At 43.6% G+C, this 17825-nt stretch overlaps 1 protein-coding gene across 1 annotated transcript; it reads left to right on the plus strand.

The window, feature by feature from the left end:
* The first annotated feature begins 6687 nt into the window (after window positions 1–6687).
* PRR9 (proline rich 9) lies at window positions 6688–7559 on the plus strand. Its single transcript, XM_060007526.1, has 2 exons — window positions 6688–6724; window positions 7189–7559. The coding sequence occupies exon 2, from the start codon at window positions 7209–7211 to the stop codon at window positions 7557–7559; it is 351 nt and encodes a 116-aa protein (XP_059863509.1). The 5' UTR covers window positions 6688–6724; window positions 7189–7208.
* The last annotated feature ends 10266 nt before the right edge of the window (window positions 7560–17825 follow it).

Consider the following 17825-nt stretch of genomic DNA (forward strand, 5'->3'; position numbering starts at 1 on the left):
ACAGCAAGATTTATGATTTTTCCCCCTTTACCTCTTTTTGTGAGGGTGTATGTGTACGCTTCTGTGCAAGACTTTGTCTGTATAGCTTTGCTTCCAACATTTGTCCTAAGGTTCTATCCGTCCCTTTTTTTTTTTCTAATTAAGAATTTTTTAATTCAATAACTTTATTATACTCTATTTTATTTTTACTGTATCTTCTTTCTGTTTTCCCTTCTTTCCCTCCTTCCTTCCTTCCTCCCTCCCTCCTTTCGTTCCTTCTTGCCTTCTTTCCTTCCTTGCTTCTTTCTTTCTTCCTTCCTTCCTTCCTTCCTTCCCTCCTTCCTTCCCTCCTTTAGACAACGAATCATCCCAAATTGAGGAGGTGGTCTCTGACAGCAAGATTTATGATTTTTCCCCCTTTACCTCTTTTTGTGAGGGTGTATGTGTACGCTTCTGTGTAAGACTTTGTCTGTACAGCTTTGCTTCCAACATTTGTCCTAAGGTTCTATCCGTCCTTTTTTTTTTTTTTTTTTCTAATTAAGAATTTTTTAATTCAATAACTTTATTATACTTTATTTTATTTTTACTGTATCTTCTTTCTTTTTGTTTTTCCTTCTTTCCCTCCTTCCTTCCTCCCTCCCTCCCTCCCTCCTTTCGTTCCTTCTTGCCTTCTTTCCTTCTTTGCTTCTTTCTTTCTTTCTTCCTTCCTTCCTTCCTTCCTTCCCTCCTTCCTTCCCTCCTTTCCTTCTTTCTTTCCTCATACGTCTACTAATTCCCTCTACTTTTTCTCCCTTTTATTCTGAGCCGTGTGGATGAAAGGCTCTTGGTGCTCCAGCCAGGAGGCAGGGCTCTCCCTCTGAGGTAGGAGAGCCAACTTCAAGACACTGGTTCACAAGAGACCTCCCAGCTCCAGATAATATCAAACGGCGAAAATCTCCCAGAGACCTCCATCTTAACACCAGCACCCAGCTTCACTCAACGACCAGCAAGCCACAGTGCTGGACAACCTGTGCCAAAAAACTAGCAAAACAGGAACACAACCCCACCCATTAGCAGAGAGGCTGCCTAAAATCATAATAAGGCCACAGACACCCCAAAACACACCACCAGACGTGAACCTGCCCACTAGAGAGACAAGATCCAGCCTCTTCCACCACAACACAGGCACTAGTCCCCTCCACCAGGAAGCCTACACAACCCACTGAACCAACCTTAGCCACTGGAGACAGACATCAAAAACAGGAGGAACTACGAACCTGCAGCCTGCAAAAAGGAGACCCCAAACACAGTAAGATAAGCAAAATGAGAAAACAGAAAAACACACAGCAGATAAAGGAGCAAGATAAAAATGCACCAGACCTAACAAATGAAGAGGAAATAGGCAGTCTACCTGAAAAAGAATTCAGAATAATGATAGTAAGGTTGATCCGAAATCTTGGAGATAGAATGGACAATAGAATGGACAAAATGCAAGAATCAGTTAACAAGGACCTAGAAGAACTAAAGATGAAACAAGCAATGATGAACAACACAATAAATGAAATTAAAAATACTCTAGATGGGATCAATAGCAGAATAACTGAGGCAGAAGAACGGATAAGTGACCTGGAAGATAAAATAGTGGAAATAACTACTGCAGAGCAGAATAAAGAAAAAAGAATGAAAAGAACTGAGGACAGTCTCAGAGACCTCTGGGACAACATTAAACGCACCAACATTCGAATTATAGGGGTTCCAGAAGAAGAAGAGAAAAAGAAAGGGACTGAGAAAATATTTGAAGAGATTATAGTTGAAAACTTCCCTAATATGGGAAAGGAAATAGTTAATCAAGTCCAGGAAGCACAGAGAGTCCCATACAGGATAAATACAAGGAGAAATATGCCAAGACACATATTAATCAAACTGTCAAAAATTAAATACAAAGAAAGCATATTAAAAGCAGCAAGGGAAAAACAACAAATAACACATAAGGGAATCCCCATAAGGTTAACAGCTGATCTTTCAGCAGAAACCCTACAAGCCAGAAGGGAGTGGCAGGACATACTGAAAGTGATGAAGGAGAAAAACCTGCAACCAAGACTACTCTACCCAGCAAGGATCTCATTCAGATTTGATGGAGAAATAAAAACCTTTACAGACAAGCAAAAGCTGAGAGAGTTCAGCACCACCAAACCAGCTTTACAACAAATGCTAAAGGATCTTCTCTAGGCAAGAAACACAAGAGAAGGAAAAGACCTATAATAACGAACCCAAAACAATATAGAAAATGGGAATAGGAACATACATATCGATAATTACCTTAAATGTAAATGGACTAAATGCTCCCACCAAAAGACACAGATTAGCTGAATGGATACAAAAACAAGACCCTTACATATGCTGTCTACAAGAGACCCACTTCAGACCTAGAGACACATACAGACTAAAAGTAAGGGGATGGAAAAAGATATTCCATGCAAATGGAAACCAAAAGAAAGCTGGAGTAGCAATTCTCATATCAGACAAAATAGACTTTAAAATAAGGACTATTAAAAGAGACAAAGAAGGACACTACATAATGATCAAGGGATCGATCCAAGAAGAAGATATAACAATTGTAAATATTTATGCACCCAACATAGGAGCACCTCAATACATAAGGCAAATACTAACAGCCATAAAGGGGGAAATTGACAGTAACACATTCATAGTAGGGGACTTAAACACCCCACTTTCACCCATGGACAGATCATCCAAAATGAAAATAAATAAGGAAACACAAGCTTTAAATGATACATTAAACAAGATGGACTTAATTGATATTTATAGGACACTCCATCCAAAAACAACAGAATACACATTTTTCTCAAGTGCTCACGGAACATTCTCCAGGATAGATCATATCTTGGGTCACAAATCAAGCCTTGGCAAATTTAAGAAAATTGAAATTGTATCAAGTATCTTTTCTGACCACAACGCCATGAGACTAGATATCATTTACAGGAAAAGATCTGTAAAAAATACAAACACATGGAGGCTAAACAATACACTACTTAATAATGAAGTGATCACTGAAGAAATCAAAGAGGAAATCAAAAAATACCTAGAAACAAATGACAATGGAGACACAACGACCCAAAACCTGTGGGATGCAGCAAAAGCAGTTCTAAGGAGGAAGTTTATAGCAATACAAGCCCACCTTAAGAAGCAGGAAACATCTAGAATAAACAACCTAACCTTGCACCTCAAGCAATTAGAGAAAGAAGAACAAAAAAACCCCAAAGCTAGCAGAAGGAAAGAAATCATAAAAATCAGATCAGAAATAAATGAAAAAGAAATGAAGGAAACAATAGCAAAGATCAATGAAACTAAAAGCTGGTTCTTTGAGAAGATAAACAAAATAGATAAACCACTAGCCAGACTTATCAAGAAAAAAAGGGAGAAGACTCAAATCAATAGAATTAGAAATGAAAAAGGAGAGGTAACAACTGACACTGCAGAAATAAAGGAGATCATGAGAGATTACTACAAGCAACTCTATGCCAATAAAATGGACAATCTGGAAGAAATGGACAAATTCTTAGAAATGCACAACCTGCCAAGACTGAATCAGGAAGAAATAGAAAATATGAACAGACCAATCACAAGCACTGAAATTGAAACAGTGATTAAAAATCTTCCAACAAAGAAAAGCCCAGGACCAGATGGCTTCACAGGCGAATTCTATCAAACATTTAGAGAAGAGCTAACACCTATCCTTCTCAAACTCTTCCAAAATATAGCAGAGGGAGGAACACTCCCAAACTCATTCTACGAGGCCACCATCACCTTGATACCAAAACCAGGCAAGGATGTCACAAAGAAAGAAAACTACAGACCAATATCACTGATGAACATAGATGCAAAAATCCTCAACAAAATACTAGCAAACAGAATCCAACAGCACATTAAAAGGATCATACACCATGATCAGGTGGGGTTTGTTCCAGGAATGCAAGGATTCTTCAATATACGCAAATCTATCAATGTGATAAACCATATTAACAAACTGAAGGAGAAAAACCATATGATCATCTCAATAGATGCAGAGAAAGCTTTTGACAAAATTCAACACCCATTTATGATAAAAACCCTGCAGAAAGTAGGCATAGAGGGAACTTTCCTCAACATAATAAAGGCCATATACGACAAGCCCACAGCAAACATCATCCTCAATGGTGAAAAACTGAAAGCATTTCCACTAAGATCAGGAACAAGACAAGGGTGCCCACTCTCACCACTCTTATTCAACATAGTTTTGGAAGTTTTAGCCACAGCAATCAGAGAAGAGAAGGAAATAAAAGGAATACAAATCGGAAAAGCAGAAGTAAAGCTGTCACTGTTTGCAGATGACATGATCCTATACATAGAGAATCCTAAAGATGCTACCAGAAAACTACTAGAGCTAATCAATGAATTTGGTAAAGTAGCAGGATACAAAATTAATGCACAGAAATCTCTGGCATTCCTATATACTAATGATGAAAAATCTGAAAGTGAAATCAAGAAAACACTCCCATTTACCATTGCAACAAAAAGAATAAAATATCTAGGAATAAACCTACCTAAGGAGACAAAAGACCTGTATGCAGAAAACTATAAGACACTGATGAAAGAAATTAAAGATGATACAAATAGATGGAGACATATACCATGTTCTTGGATTGGAAGAATCAACATTGTGAAAATGACTCTACTACCCAAAGCAATCTATAGATTCAATGCAATCCCTATCAAACTACCACTGGCATTTTTCACAGAACTAGAACAAAAAATTTCGCAATTTGTATGGAAACACAAAAGACCCCGAATAGCCAAAGCAATCTTGAGAACAAAAAAAGGAACTGGAGGAATCAGGCTCCCTGACTTCAGACTATACTACAAAGCTACAGTTATCAAGACAGTATGGTACTGGCACAAAAACAGAAAGATAGATCAATGGAACAGGATAGAAAGCCCAGAGATAAGCCCATGCACATATGGACACCTTATCTTTGATAAAGGTGGCAGGAATGTACAGTGGAAAAAGGACAGCCTCTTCAATAAATGGTGCTGGGAAAACTGGACAGGTACATGTAAAAGAATGAAATTAGAACACTCCCTAACACCATACACAAAAATAAGCTCAAAATGGATTAAAGACCTAAATATAAGGCCAGAAACTATCAAACTATTAGAGGAAAACATAGGCAGAACACTCTATGACATAAATCACAGCAAGATTCTTTCTGACCCACCCCCTAGAGTAATGGAAATAAAAACAAAAATAAACAAATGGGACCTAATGAAACTTCAAAGCTTTTGCACAGCAAAGGAAACCATAAACAAGACCAAAAGACAACCCTCAGAATGGGAGAAAATATTTGCAAATGAAGCAACTGACAAAGGATTAATCTCCAAAATTTACAAGCAGCTCATGCAGCTCAACAACAAAAAAACAAACAACCCAATCCAAAAATGGGCAGAAGACCTAAATAGACATTTCTCCAAAGAAGATATACAGACTGCCAACAAACACATGAAAGAATGCTCAACATCATTAATCATTAGAGAAATGCAAATCAAAACTACAATGAGATATCATCTCACACCAGTCAGAATGGCCATCATCAATAAATCTAGAAACAATAAATGCTGGAGAGGGTGTGGAGAAAAGGGAACCCTCTTGCACTGCTGGTGGGAATGTGAATTGGTTCAGCCACTATGGAGAACAGTATGGAGGTTCCTTAAAAAACTACAAATAGAACTACCATATGAACCAGCAATCCCACTACTGGGCATATACCCTGAGAAAACCGAAATTCAAAAAGAGTCATGTACCAAAATGTTCATCGCAGCTCTATTTACAATAGCCCGGAGATGGAAACAACCTAAGTGCCCATCATCGGATGAATGGATAAAGAAGATGTGGCACATATATACAATGGAATATTACTCAGCCATAAAAAGAAACGAAATTGAGCTATTTGTAATGAGGTGGATAGACCTAGAGTCTGTCATACACAGTGAAGTAAGTCAGAACGAAAAAGACAAATACAGTATGCTAACACATATATATGGAATTTAAGAAAAAAAATGTCAGGAAGAACCCAGGGGTGAAAAAGGAATAAAGACACAGACTTACTAGAGAATGGACTTGAGGATATGGGGAGGGGGAAGGGTAAACTGTGACAAAGCGAGAGAGAGGCATGGACATATATACACTACCAAACGTAAGGTAGATAGCTAGTGGGAAGCAGCCACATAGCACAGGGAGATCAGCTCGGTGCTTTGTGACCACCTGGAGGGGTGGGATAGGGAGGGTGGGAGGGAGGGAGACGCAAGCAGGAAGATATATGGGAACATATGTATACATATAACTGATTCATTTTGTTGTGAAGCTGAAACTAACATACCATTGCAAGGCAATTATACTCAATAAAAATAAAATTAAAATTAAAAAAATAAAAAATAAATAAAAAAAGAAGAGAGATATGACAGAAGCCCCTCCCTGCTGAGGCTTGGTGAGGACCCAGAGGTCAAAATGGAGGCTGATTAACAGGCATCCCAAGCAGTCACTCAATCCATGGGCAATTTCAGAGGAAGCTTGTTATGGTGACTCCACAATTAAGACCTCAGCCCACGTGGCCAGTCTGTCTTGCAGGAGGCTGGACCAAGCACTATATAAAAGTCCCTACCAGGCTAGCCCCCTCATCCACATCCTTTGTTGAGGGTTGTTGAAGATCAGGTAAGTGGGGACGTCTGTGCCCTCTCTCTCCCTTTCTGCTCTGTGTCGGGGAAGCTACTATTCTCTTCCTCTACTGGGCTGTAGTTTATTCTGATTTTTGAAGTGGTTTGCCATTTCTTGGGCTTCTCAAACCATTCTGTGTATTCTACCTAGTCTCCTGCATCTAATTTTCAAAAAGATTAGTCAAATAGGAGAGAATGAAAAGATCCATGGAAGGATTGGGTTTAGGAGTTTGGGCCTATAGATATTGACAAAATCTCTGAGAATATCCCCACCTAGGAGACGGGTGTCAGAGAGAGCTGAAGTAGGGATAGAAAAGAGAAAGGAATAAAAATCAGCAGAGAAATGAGCTCTTAGTGTTAATAATCATTCGCTCCCTGTTCCCCTCTAACAATCCTTCATCCCGCCAATTCCCAGCCTGTTACTGTTAATGCAAATAATTTCAAAGCTTGTGTTTGTTTCAGGTCCTGCAAATCACCCTAGGATGTCCTTTAATAAGCAGCAGTGCAAACAGCCATGCATGCCTTCTCCAAGTCTTCAAAAGACCCAACGGCATTGCCAGGCAAAGGCTGAGGAGGTGTGCCTCCCCCCATGCCAGCACTCTTGCCAAAAGAAGTGCCCAGTGCAAGCTCAAGAGGTGCATCTTCCTCAGTGCCAGGAGTTAAACCAAGAAAACTTCTTACAGCAAGGCCAAGACCCATGCCTACCTCTATGTCAAGACCAAAGCCCACCTCAGTGTGTGGAGACATGCCAGGAGATATCTCAGACAAAACGTGTGGAGGTTTGCCCACAGAAAGTCCAGGAGAAGTGCTTACCCCCTGGCAAGGGAAAGTAGCTGCTCATAATGCCATTTGGGGGTCAAGAAGATGATCCCAGCCCAACTCCAACCCCTGTCATGGTGACCTTCTCCTATAGGTACGTCTATGTGCACCCTGCTCTTGCCTCCTGGCTTCTTCAGTATTCCAGGACTTGGTCTGTGTCTCTGAAGACAGTTCTTTCTGTATTTCCTCAACCTCTGTGAATAAATGTTGTCAACAATCTATTAGAATGTCTCTGCTGTAGGAATATGATGTGGTTATCAGGGGCGACCAAAGAAGCCTAGTTCAGCTCCTTTGGGGCAAAAATTCACCCAGCCCTGGGCGTGTAACAGCCAAGGATGCCTCCATCCTTCTTTCAGAGTGTGAACCTCTCACTTGAGCCTCAAAACAAACTGAATTTTGGTGGTCTTTGTGTGGATCACCACCACCATGGCTGTGGAGAAGAAGTTGGTGATGTTGCAAAAATCAAAAACTGGGTAATTTTGTCTCTGCATCCCCAAAAAAGAACAGAAAATGATTAGATGTTGGAATGTTGGCTGTGCTTTTAAAAAGGAAACTAAATGAAATTGATTCCAAACAGCCAATAAGGAAAGATGAGATGAAATGTTTGGGGTCCTGATGGTTGATCTTTTTGCTTCATTGCTGACCTGCTTTAGGCCCTTTATTTCCACCATGTATACTCTTTAGAGATGTGATTTGTGACTGTGTGGTGCAGGCTGGTCTGTCCTCCAGCTTCTTTGCTTTCTTCTCCCTGGTGAAGGTAAAATGCAGAATAAAGCTGATCCTAAAACTAATGCCTGACTTGATGTGTGCTTATTCCTCTCCACCAACCAACCACCTGCTGTGCTTGTGATGACTATTTTTTCCTTTTTTGATAATCTGGAATAGGAATAAAAAACAGCCCACCAGGGCTTCCCTGGTGGCACAGTGGTTAACAATCCACCTGCCAATGCAGGGGACACGGGTTCGAGCCCTGGTCCCGGAAGATCCCACATGCTGCAGAGCAAAAAAGCCCGCATGCCACAACTACTAAGCCTGCGCTCCAGAGCCCTTGAGCCACAACTCTTAAAGCCCGGGCGCCTAGAGGCCATGTTGTGCAACAAGAGAAGCTACACAATGAGAAGCCCACACACTGGAACAAAGAGTAGCCCCGCTCACCGCAAGTAGAGAAAGCCCGCGCACAGCAGCAAAGACCCATTGCAGCCAAAAATTAATTAATTAATTGTTTTTTAAAAAAAAGAAACAGCCCTCTAAGGTACATAGAACAGCCATGCTCAAAGAAGCCTCCTTAAGGGGCACCTGGACCATCTCACTCCCATCCACAATATATCATAGGCTCAGCTATGCCCACATTTTACACCTGAGAAAATCCACCTGGGGCTGGGGCCTCAAAACTTCAGGTCCAGGATTCTTTCCACTACAGCATCTTTCCTCTCTGATCCTTGTTTTCCAGACAAAAGGGCTAAAATGGGTAGGAGGGGAGTTACATGGAAGAGCCATGATACCCACAAGCATAGCATCCCTGTCAGAGGGAAGACCTAGGTGTGCATCTGAGATGAACACAAACTCTGCCCTACCATCTGGCCAGATTTCAGAAAAGTCAGGCATCCTGGGTCACCTCCCTGCACCCTGTCACTGCCCAGTTGTGGAGGATACACAAGGCTGTGGGCTCTGAGGTTGCATGAAAGGGCCGAGTAGACTCCAGACTTACAGGAGAGAACCAATGGCGGTTTCTCAGCTGTGCCCTGAGGTCTGACCTGGGCCCTGAGGCTTGAGTCAAGGGCCAGCCTCCTGAGGGGTAAAGAGGTTCCTCCCTCATCCCCCGGGTCCCCCTTTCTCCTCAGCCTGTATGGCTGTGCCCCCATGGATGGCCAGGACAGCCCCTCCCTGAAGGGGAGCCCAAGGTCTCAGCTGTTTGGCTGAACTGAGGTCTTTCCAGCACTGGGACCACCCCAGTGTCTCAATCTTGGAGATTTTCTAAGGCAAGAAAGAGCTGGAAGATGACTTGGGGGGGATTTCAAGCGGCAACATGGAGCCCTCAGGCACTCACTGAGTCTGCAGGTGGCAAGTGCCAGGCCCTGAGGTCTACGCACATTCTCTAAGGGAATCCTGGCAGTAGCCTCAGGGGGTGTATATTGCCCCTTTGTTAAGGAACTGGTCTGGCCTCACAAAGCTAGTAAGTAGTGAAGTCAAGATTCTAACCAGAGTTTCTTTTGACTCCACAACAGACTCCTATTTGCATGAGGAAAGTGCCCATGGCACACAGATGAAGTTTCTAGAAGCTGTCTTCTTCTCATTCATTCATTCATGAACCTAAGAAGCACTCACTGATCACCTACCAGGTGCCGGGTGCTGAAGATCCAAGCAGGCAGCATCCCTGTGCAGAGCTAGAGAGCTGTCTTTCCACGGGCCACACACACCAAAGGACACTTTCCAAAACCTCCTGCACATATCAAGTCCCTGAACATCTCCAGGGGTCTGAATCAGTTCTCTTGCCTGCTTGGAACAAGTTTTCTCTTCCATTTTCCAATTTTGGAATAAACCAGCTGCTCCCCAGGGCCCCAGCCTGCAAAGAGACTCCAGAGAGCCTTCCCAGCAGGAAAGCTTCTGACTGGGCTGAGGATGTTCTGGGACATTTTTCCAGCCTGGCTCAAGCCCAAGGAACGTCTTTGATCTCTGGCATTAAAAGTGTGCACAGGACTTCCCTGGTGGCACAGTGGTTGAGAGTCCGCCTGCCGATGCAGGGGACACGGGTTCGTGCCCCGGTCCAGGAAGATCCCACATGCCGCGGAGCGGCTGGGCCCGTGAGCCATGGCCACTGAGCCTGCGCGTCCAGAGCCTGTGCTCCACAACGGGAGAGGCCACAACAGTGAGAGGCCCGTGTACCACAAAAAAGAAAAAAAAAATGTGTGCACATATTGGAGTCCAAGATCAGACACTCAGATGCTGAGCGGAAGCACGGGGCAGACAAGCAGGGGGAGTCCAGCCATATCCAAAAGAGGATAACCCGCTGATTACAGGGGAGGCCTCAACAGATGGAGGGAGACAAACCTGCAGATTGCAGATAGGGGAGCAGACGTCAGGGAGCCAGCAGGCCTTCATCAAGCTCTGTCATAGGAACCACCGCACCGTGCTCATGCTCACAGAGCTCTGACCCAGCCCTTCCTGCGCTGCTGCTGCTGCTGGAGCTGGGGCCCTAGTGACACAGACCTGGGCCATGGGGACAACCAGGACCAAGCCCACAGCACCTAGACTCCCTCAGCTATTTGCATCTGAGCTGAAGCCTTTCAGAAGCCGGGGGGGGGGGGGGGGGAGCGTATTACCAGGGAGAGTCGCAGATGCTAGGAGTCCTTGTTGACAATTGTTCAACAAAACCACAAACAGATGCCATGGTTTTCATATATCCCTCCACCAAACACCCACAGCCACATAACCAAAACTAAAACTGTCCTGATTCCCCCAAATTGTTGGCTTCTGACCATAAGCAAACTTAAGCTTTCCTCATGTCAGCATGATTTCATAGCTTCCCAGCCAATCAGCTACAAAAGAGTAATTTTGTGTAGCACCGTTAGCCAAAAAGGGATGCAGGTTTCTAGTGGCCAATCACGGTAGAGATCAATGTACTTCCTCACTTTCAAAACAGAGCTCTAGGGACTTCCCTGGTGGTCCAGTGGTTAAGACTTTGCTCCCCAGTGCAGTGGGTGTGGGTTGGATCCCTGGTCAGGGAGCTAAAATCCCATATGCTTCAGGGCCAAATCAACCAAGACATAAAACAGAAGCAATATTGTAACAAATTCAATAAAGACTCTAAAAATGGTCCACATCAAAAAAAGAAAGAAAAAAAAGAAACCAAGCTACGACCCTCTTTTTCTCAGCTTCTTGCCACTTTCTGCTAGAAGTCTTCCAGTTCTGCAAACTGTCCTTTTGTTCGTACCATAAACTTTTAAATTTTCTCTAACTTGATTTGACTTCAACTTTTGACCCAGTTAACTCAATATGTGACAAGTGTGGGACCCATGGGCTCTGTGTGCCAAGAGAAGATGCAAACTGACAAGAGCATAAGGGAGGGTGGTGGGATTCATCCACTCCTTCGGTAGCTGTTTGTGGAGAACCACTCTGCACAGGCCCCGTGCCAGGCTCCAGAGGCCCCAGGGGAGGGGGATGCGTGATGGAACCGTGGCCTGAGGACTTTCACTGTAGCAACTATTGAAATCTATTTAGTCTAGAGAAGAAATTGGCCGAAGGAGCAGGATAGCCTTGCTCACGTATTTTAAGTGCTTTTGTGAGGGAGGAAATGGATTTCTGTGAGTTTGCAAAGGATGGAGTTGGAAGAGAAATAGGCAGAAATTACAAATTTGGGTTCAGTTTAAGAAAATTCATATGATGAGATCTGTTTGCTGGTGACAGGAGCTGCTTTTGGACTTGTCATGCTTCTATGAACTGGAGATGTACAACTAGGGGGTGATGATACCAGTGTGACAGCTAAGCTTCGCTCTGCTTGTCTAGCACTGAGACTCACCTCACTCATCTAATTCTCTTGGGCAGAGTTGGGACTGGGGCCAGAGGAGCCTAGTGGGACAGGGAGATTCAGAAGACCTGACCCCGAGGTCAGGAGACAGAGGAAATTACTCTGACCTCTAATATATTCCCCAGAGGCCCTCCGGGGGTCCAAACTCCTGGAGACCAGCAGAGGGACCATGGCTTGAGGCTAAAGGAAAGGAGGAGGACAGGTAAGTGATGAGAAGTGGCTCCCCCAAATTTAGGACTTTTCTAAGTATGTGTTTTGGGCCAAACACTTCAGCCCTGAGTGGCACCTTACAGTAATTCCTCACTAACTTCCAAATCCAATCTTCTCAACCAGGGTTTAGCACATCTCTTTCCCCTTTATTCCTTACTACCTCGCCTTCTGGACCTCCCTTCTCTCCTGAGCCAGTGTGGTCCATCTGTTCCACGCTCATGTGCACCTGACAACCATCATAGCCTCCTTACCACCTGCACCTGCCCCTCTCCAATCCAGGATCCTCCTCCTGCTTGTGTCTGCCAACCCATGTGTTTCAAACTTACTTCCTCCAGGAAACCTTCCATGATGTCAGGCCCACTTCCTAAGTGTAGAGGGAGACCCCTGCAGCACTTCAGCCTGGGCGCCATGTACCCACACTGGTCCCTAGGGGTCTGTGGTCCCTTACAGCTGCCTTGTGTGTGAGTGGCCTGTGTCTCCTGTCAGCACGAGAGCTCCAGATGATGGCCCATGGTCCTGGCTGTGCTCTTTGGCTGTCTTCATAGGACCAACCACATTAAGTTTTAGACACTCTCGGAGTCAGCCAACCAGCATGTCCTCTGAGGCAGAGATGAAGGAGGCTTCTTTTATTGTTAGGGTGACAAAACTCATCCTGGCTGGCCTGGAACTGAAGGGGTTCCCAGGATGCCTGACTTTGGTGTTAACATTGGGATAGTCCCCCACGAACCAAGACGATATGATCACCCTAACCAGGTACCTGCATGTATAAGACACGATGCTTGATGGTACGGGAATACAGAGGGAGAGCAGATGAGACTCTCCACACTGGAGAAATTTGCAGCCCAAGGTTGGAATAGGAAGACCTCTCCGGAAAACTGCAAGCCCAGAAGTCTTAGTGCCTGCGGCCTGGTGCCCCTCTCTAACCCCATTCTGCGTGTGTGTGTGTGTGTGTGTGTGTGTGTGTGTGTGTTGGCTGGAGGACATTAGATCAACTGGCAGGTGCCCAGATCAGCCCTGTATAAGCACGAACCGGTAGGTCCTGGCTTAGAGAGGTAGTATAGTGGGGGATATCCCCACGTCTTCCCTCTCCATCCCCACTACCATCATTAGCCCCAGGACATCTCAGCCAATGGGCACCAGGTCTGGACTCACCCACCCCTGCTCTCTCTTCTCTCCCACAGACACTGGCCTCACACCTGGAAATGGCTAGAAGAAGAGGCAGGTGGGCTGGCAGAGCTATCTAACCTGAAGACCCCCATCTCTCCTCCTCTCCAACAGTCTCAACCACTGGCCAGCCTTTAAAAGCCCTGGGGACCCCTTTTCTCTTCCCAACAGCACCACCTACTGGCCATGGAAGCGCTGGGCCTGAGTCAGAGATGGCCGCACACACTGGGGCCCAGCCAAAGCCAGGTGCTTGCAAAGGCAAGAGCACAGAGATGTAGCATCTAACAGAGTGGGAGGAAGGCTAAATGTGCAAGACAGAGTTAAATAATGTATGGGGTGGGGGCAACGTGCATGGGGGTTCAGGACGTAAGCTCAGGAATCCGACTGCCGGAATTCAAATCTGGACCCCACCATTTCTTTCCTTTAAAGAAAATCTGAGAGCCTTGTATGGGCCAGCACTGTTCCAAGCACTGGAGATACAGTGATGAATGAGATACATAAAGATCTGCCTCCCAGAGCTTAGATGAATGCAGGAAGACAGACGAAAAGCAACTAAACAAATGCATAAATAAGAAAATGTAGAGAATAAAACAAGATGACAAGACAGTGTCTGGTGAGGAAGTCTGTTTAGTCAGGTAGTCTGGAAAAGCCTATCTTAGCACATGAGGTCTGAATGGAAAAGTGAATGATCTGAAGGGTCTGGCCATGTGGAGGCTGGGAGCAGATGCAGCTCTCTCTGTGCTAACACAGAGAGAGATGCATCTGCAACAGAGCTGGACAGGTCAGCAGCCTCTGGAGTCTCCTCCTGGACACTGCCCTTGAAGGCGGACACTGACCAACTTTTACTCTATCCAAATGAATGTGAGCAGAAGGGTGAGGCCTCTTGTCACGTGAGCCGTGAGTGAGAAATGGGGGAGTTTCATACAAAGATGGCAAGACTTAGAGGGCACACGACAGCTGTCTTCAGACCTTTCAAATGTGATCCCAGAGGAAAGAGCATGGGTCCGTGAGTTCAGGGTACAGAAAGGCAGATTTCTGTTCATATCAGGAATTAAATAGCCCAGCAATGAAAAGGATTTCACATGCAGTAGTGAGTTCACCGTCGCTGAAAGTATGGAAGAAGAGGCCAATGACTACCCAAGAAGGTTATAGGAAGTTTGGACTCGATATTTTATTAGTCCTTTAAGTCTCACTTAGTCTTGCACTTAAATTCCTAACAGGTTGCTCTGAATGTAGTGAAAACAGCCTTTGCCAGCCAGTCACTGAAAAGACATCTGCCCCAGGACCCCAGGACCAGGAACACACCACATCAGGGCAGAAAACTGAGTGCTGGTTGCAGAACAAGTTTCTCACACCCAGAGCCAACCCTGCAGAAAGGAGAAGGGGAAGTCTTCATGTCCCCTCTCCATTTGCGCCCACTCCCTTTCCCCTGGTCTCAGCACCAGAAGACAGGGACTTCCTCCCGCACAGCAGTCTGAGAAAAAAGTAGTCCAGGCTATTAGAGAAAATATCCCACTCTTCCCAAGTCTTGAAGCTCTTTACGGTGCACTACCTTTTAATACAAAATATTTGAGCATGACCAATGAGCCCATGATAAAGGCATGTTCACCCCATTATTCATCAGAGAAGTACAAATTAAAACCTCTAACAGTACGCCCGCTGGAAGAGCTAAAATTAAAAAGACAGAATGTGCAGTGTTGGAGAGGTTGCGGGAGTGCAAATTGGTGCAGCCGCTTTGGAAAACTCTTTGGCAGCAATTACTGAAGCTGAATATCAGGAAAGCCAATGACGGAGGAACTCCTCTCCTAGGCATATACCCGGCACGTGGTCACTAAAAGTCAGATATTAGAATGTTCATTCAAGCATTATTCATAATAGCCAGATATCAGAAACTACACAAATGCCCATCAATGAATAAACTAATTGTGGTACAGTCACGTAATGTGATAGCGTACGGTGATGCGTACGAATGATGTACAGCTACACACATCAACATAGATGATTCTCACAAGTAAAAATTAAGTGAGGGAGAAAGGAAACACACACAAAGTATTAGGATGAACCACATGAAATTGTCTTTATGAAGATCAAAAACTGCTGAATATTGACAATTTCATATGGCTCAACATAAAGCATGCTGTATGGTTCCATTTATATCATTTACATAATGTGCAAAAACTAGCAAAGCAAATCTGTGTTGTAGAGATCAGGATAGCAGTTACAGGAGTCGGGGGTGGATGGTAATAAGTGGGAGGGAGCAGAAGGGAGACCGTGGTAATATCACTGGTAATATTCTGTTTCTTGATTTGACAGCTGCTTACCTTGGTGTGTTCAGTTTGTGAAAATTCATTGAGCGGTGCACTCATGATATTTACACTTTTCTAGATACTTTCATGAAAGCATACTTTAATGAAAAGTTTAAAGTTTTATTTGAGCTCTTTATATAATACATATATGTTATTTATAAGCAATCAATATGCACCATCATCCTAACATTATATAAGTTAGAAAACAAACGTAAAATGTAGATGATTTTAAAGGATGAGACAAATATAGAGAAAAGTTCAAATATTTTTTCATGGTCCCAGTGGATGATTTTACACAGCCTTGGTAGACAAGCCCTCCACCTGGAAATTTTTTTATCATGGAGCCCTGGGTTACTTAGTAGCTGCACGACCTTGGGCAAATCTCCCAGTCTCAGTTTCTATATCTGTAAAATTGAAATGACAATCACTCACCCACACTTCTCCTAGATGGCTATGCTCAGGATCAAATGAGATATTTGTGAAAGCACCTTGTAACTGGTAAAATACGAGGGGTTATTAAGATTATTACTGTAATACTGTGATTTATAATAAAAAATATAGTTTTGGTCTTCATCCTCATTTCTGGCACAGAGCTCTTAAAACCCTTGGAATTTCCTAAGAAAACCATAGAGCTGTCTTTTGTTATATTAATGAGGTGACTTTGGGGCCCTACCTAAGGACAGGGACCGGTTATCAACCAAGTGATTGGAGGGTTGAAACTTTCAGTTCACCCCCTGACCTCTGGGGAGGGGAGAAGGCCTAAAGCTTGAACCAATCACCAATGGCCGATGTTTTAATCAATCATGCCTATATAATGACGTCTCCATAAAAACCCAAAAGGAGTGGGCTCAGAGAACTTCCAGGTTTGGTGAACACATGGAGATTAGGGGAGAGTGGCACAACCCATGAGGACATGGAAGCTCTGGGCCCTTTCCCCATACCTTGCCCTATGCATCTCTGCATCTGTCCATCGGGCTGTTCCTGAGTTACATCCTTTCATAATAAACTGGTAATCTAGTGAGTAAAATGTTTCTTTGAATTCTGAGAGCTGCTCTAGCAAATTAATGGAACCCAAGGAGGGAGTTGCACAGGGAAACTGATTTCTCTAGCCAGTCCCTCAGAAGCACAGGTAACAATCTGGACTAGTGACTGCCATTTGCAGTTGGGGGTGGGGGTGGGCAAGGGCAAAGGTGCAATCTTGTACAACTGAGCTCTTAACCTGTGGAATCTGATGTCATCTCCAGGCAGATAGTGTCAGAATTGAGTTGAATTATTAGGACACCCAGCTGGTGTCTGGAAATTGCTTGTTAGTGTGGGAGAACCCACACACACACACATTGGAATTGGGTCCGGGAATCAACCTTTAATTACAATTAGCATAGAGTCGCTATTAGCATAGATTTCCATGCTAATGAAGGGGGCCAATCCTACAATAAATAGCTTTGAATTTTGTTAGAAGTAGCTCAAGATTTCAGGAAGAGCATTCCCCATCACTAGAATTGCAAAACTACCTGCCAGGAATGTTGGAGTCATTCCTGTACCAGGTAGAGAGTAGAGTAATAATAATAATAATAATAATAATAATAATAATAATAATAATAATGGCAAATACTCTGTGGCAGATATTTTCTAAGCACTTCATGTATATTAACCATTATAATCCTTATAACAACCAAAAGAAGTAGGCCATCTTTTTTTTGGTTTATTTTCTTGAAGTATAGTTTACATTGTTGTACAAGGTTGTGTTAATTTCTGCTGTACAGCAAAGTGATTCAGTTACACGCAAGTATACATTCTTTTTCTTTTATTATTTTCCATTATGGTTTATCACAAGATATTGAATATAGTTCCCTGTGCTATACAGTAGGACCTGGTAGTTCATCAATTCTATATATAATAGCAGTAGGCCATCTTATTATCATTATTTTATAGACAAGAAACTGAGGTTCAAAGAAGTGAAGTAAGTTAGCGTCTCACAGATAATAACTAAGAAAGTTGAGTTTTAAATCCAGGTTGTCTGGCTCCAGAGTCTGCATTATACTTAAAATAGATGTTCTCCATAATACCTTCCAAAG

This window comes from Delphinus delphis, chromosome 1, assembly GCF_949987515.2.
Source record: "Delphinus delphis chromosome 1, mDelDel1.2, whole genome shotgun sequence".
NCBI classification, from domain to species: Eukaryota; Metazoa; Chordata; class Mammalia; order Artiodactyla; family Delphinidae; genus Delphinus; species Delphinus delphis.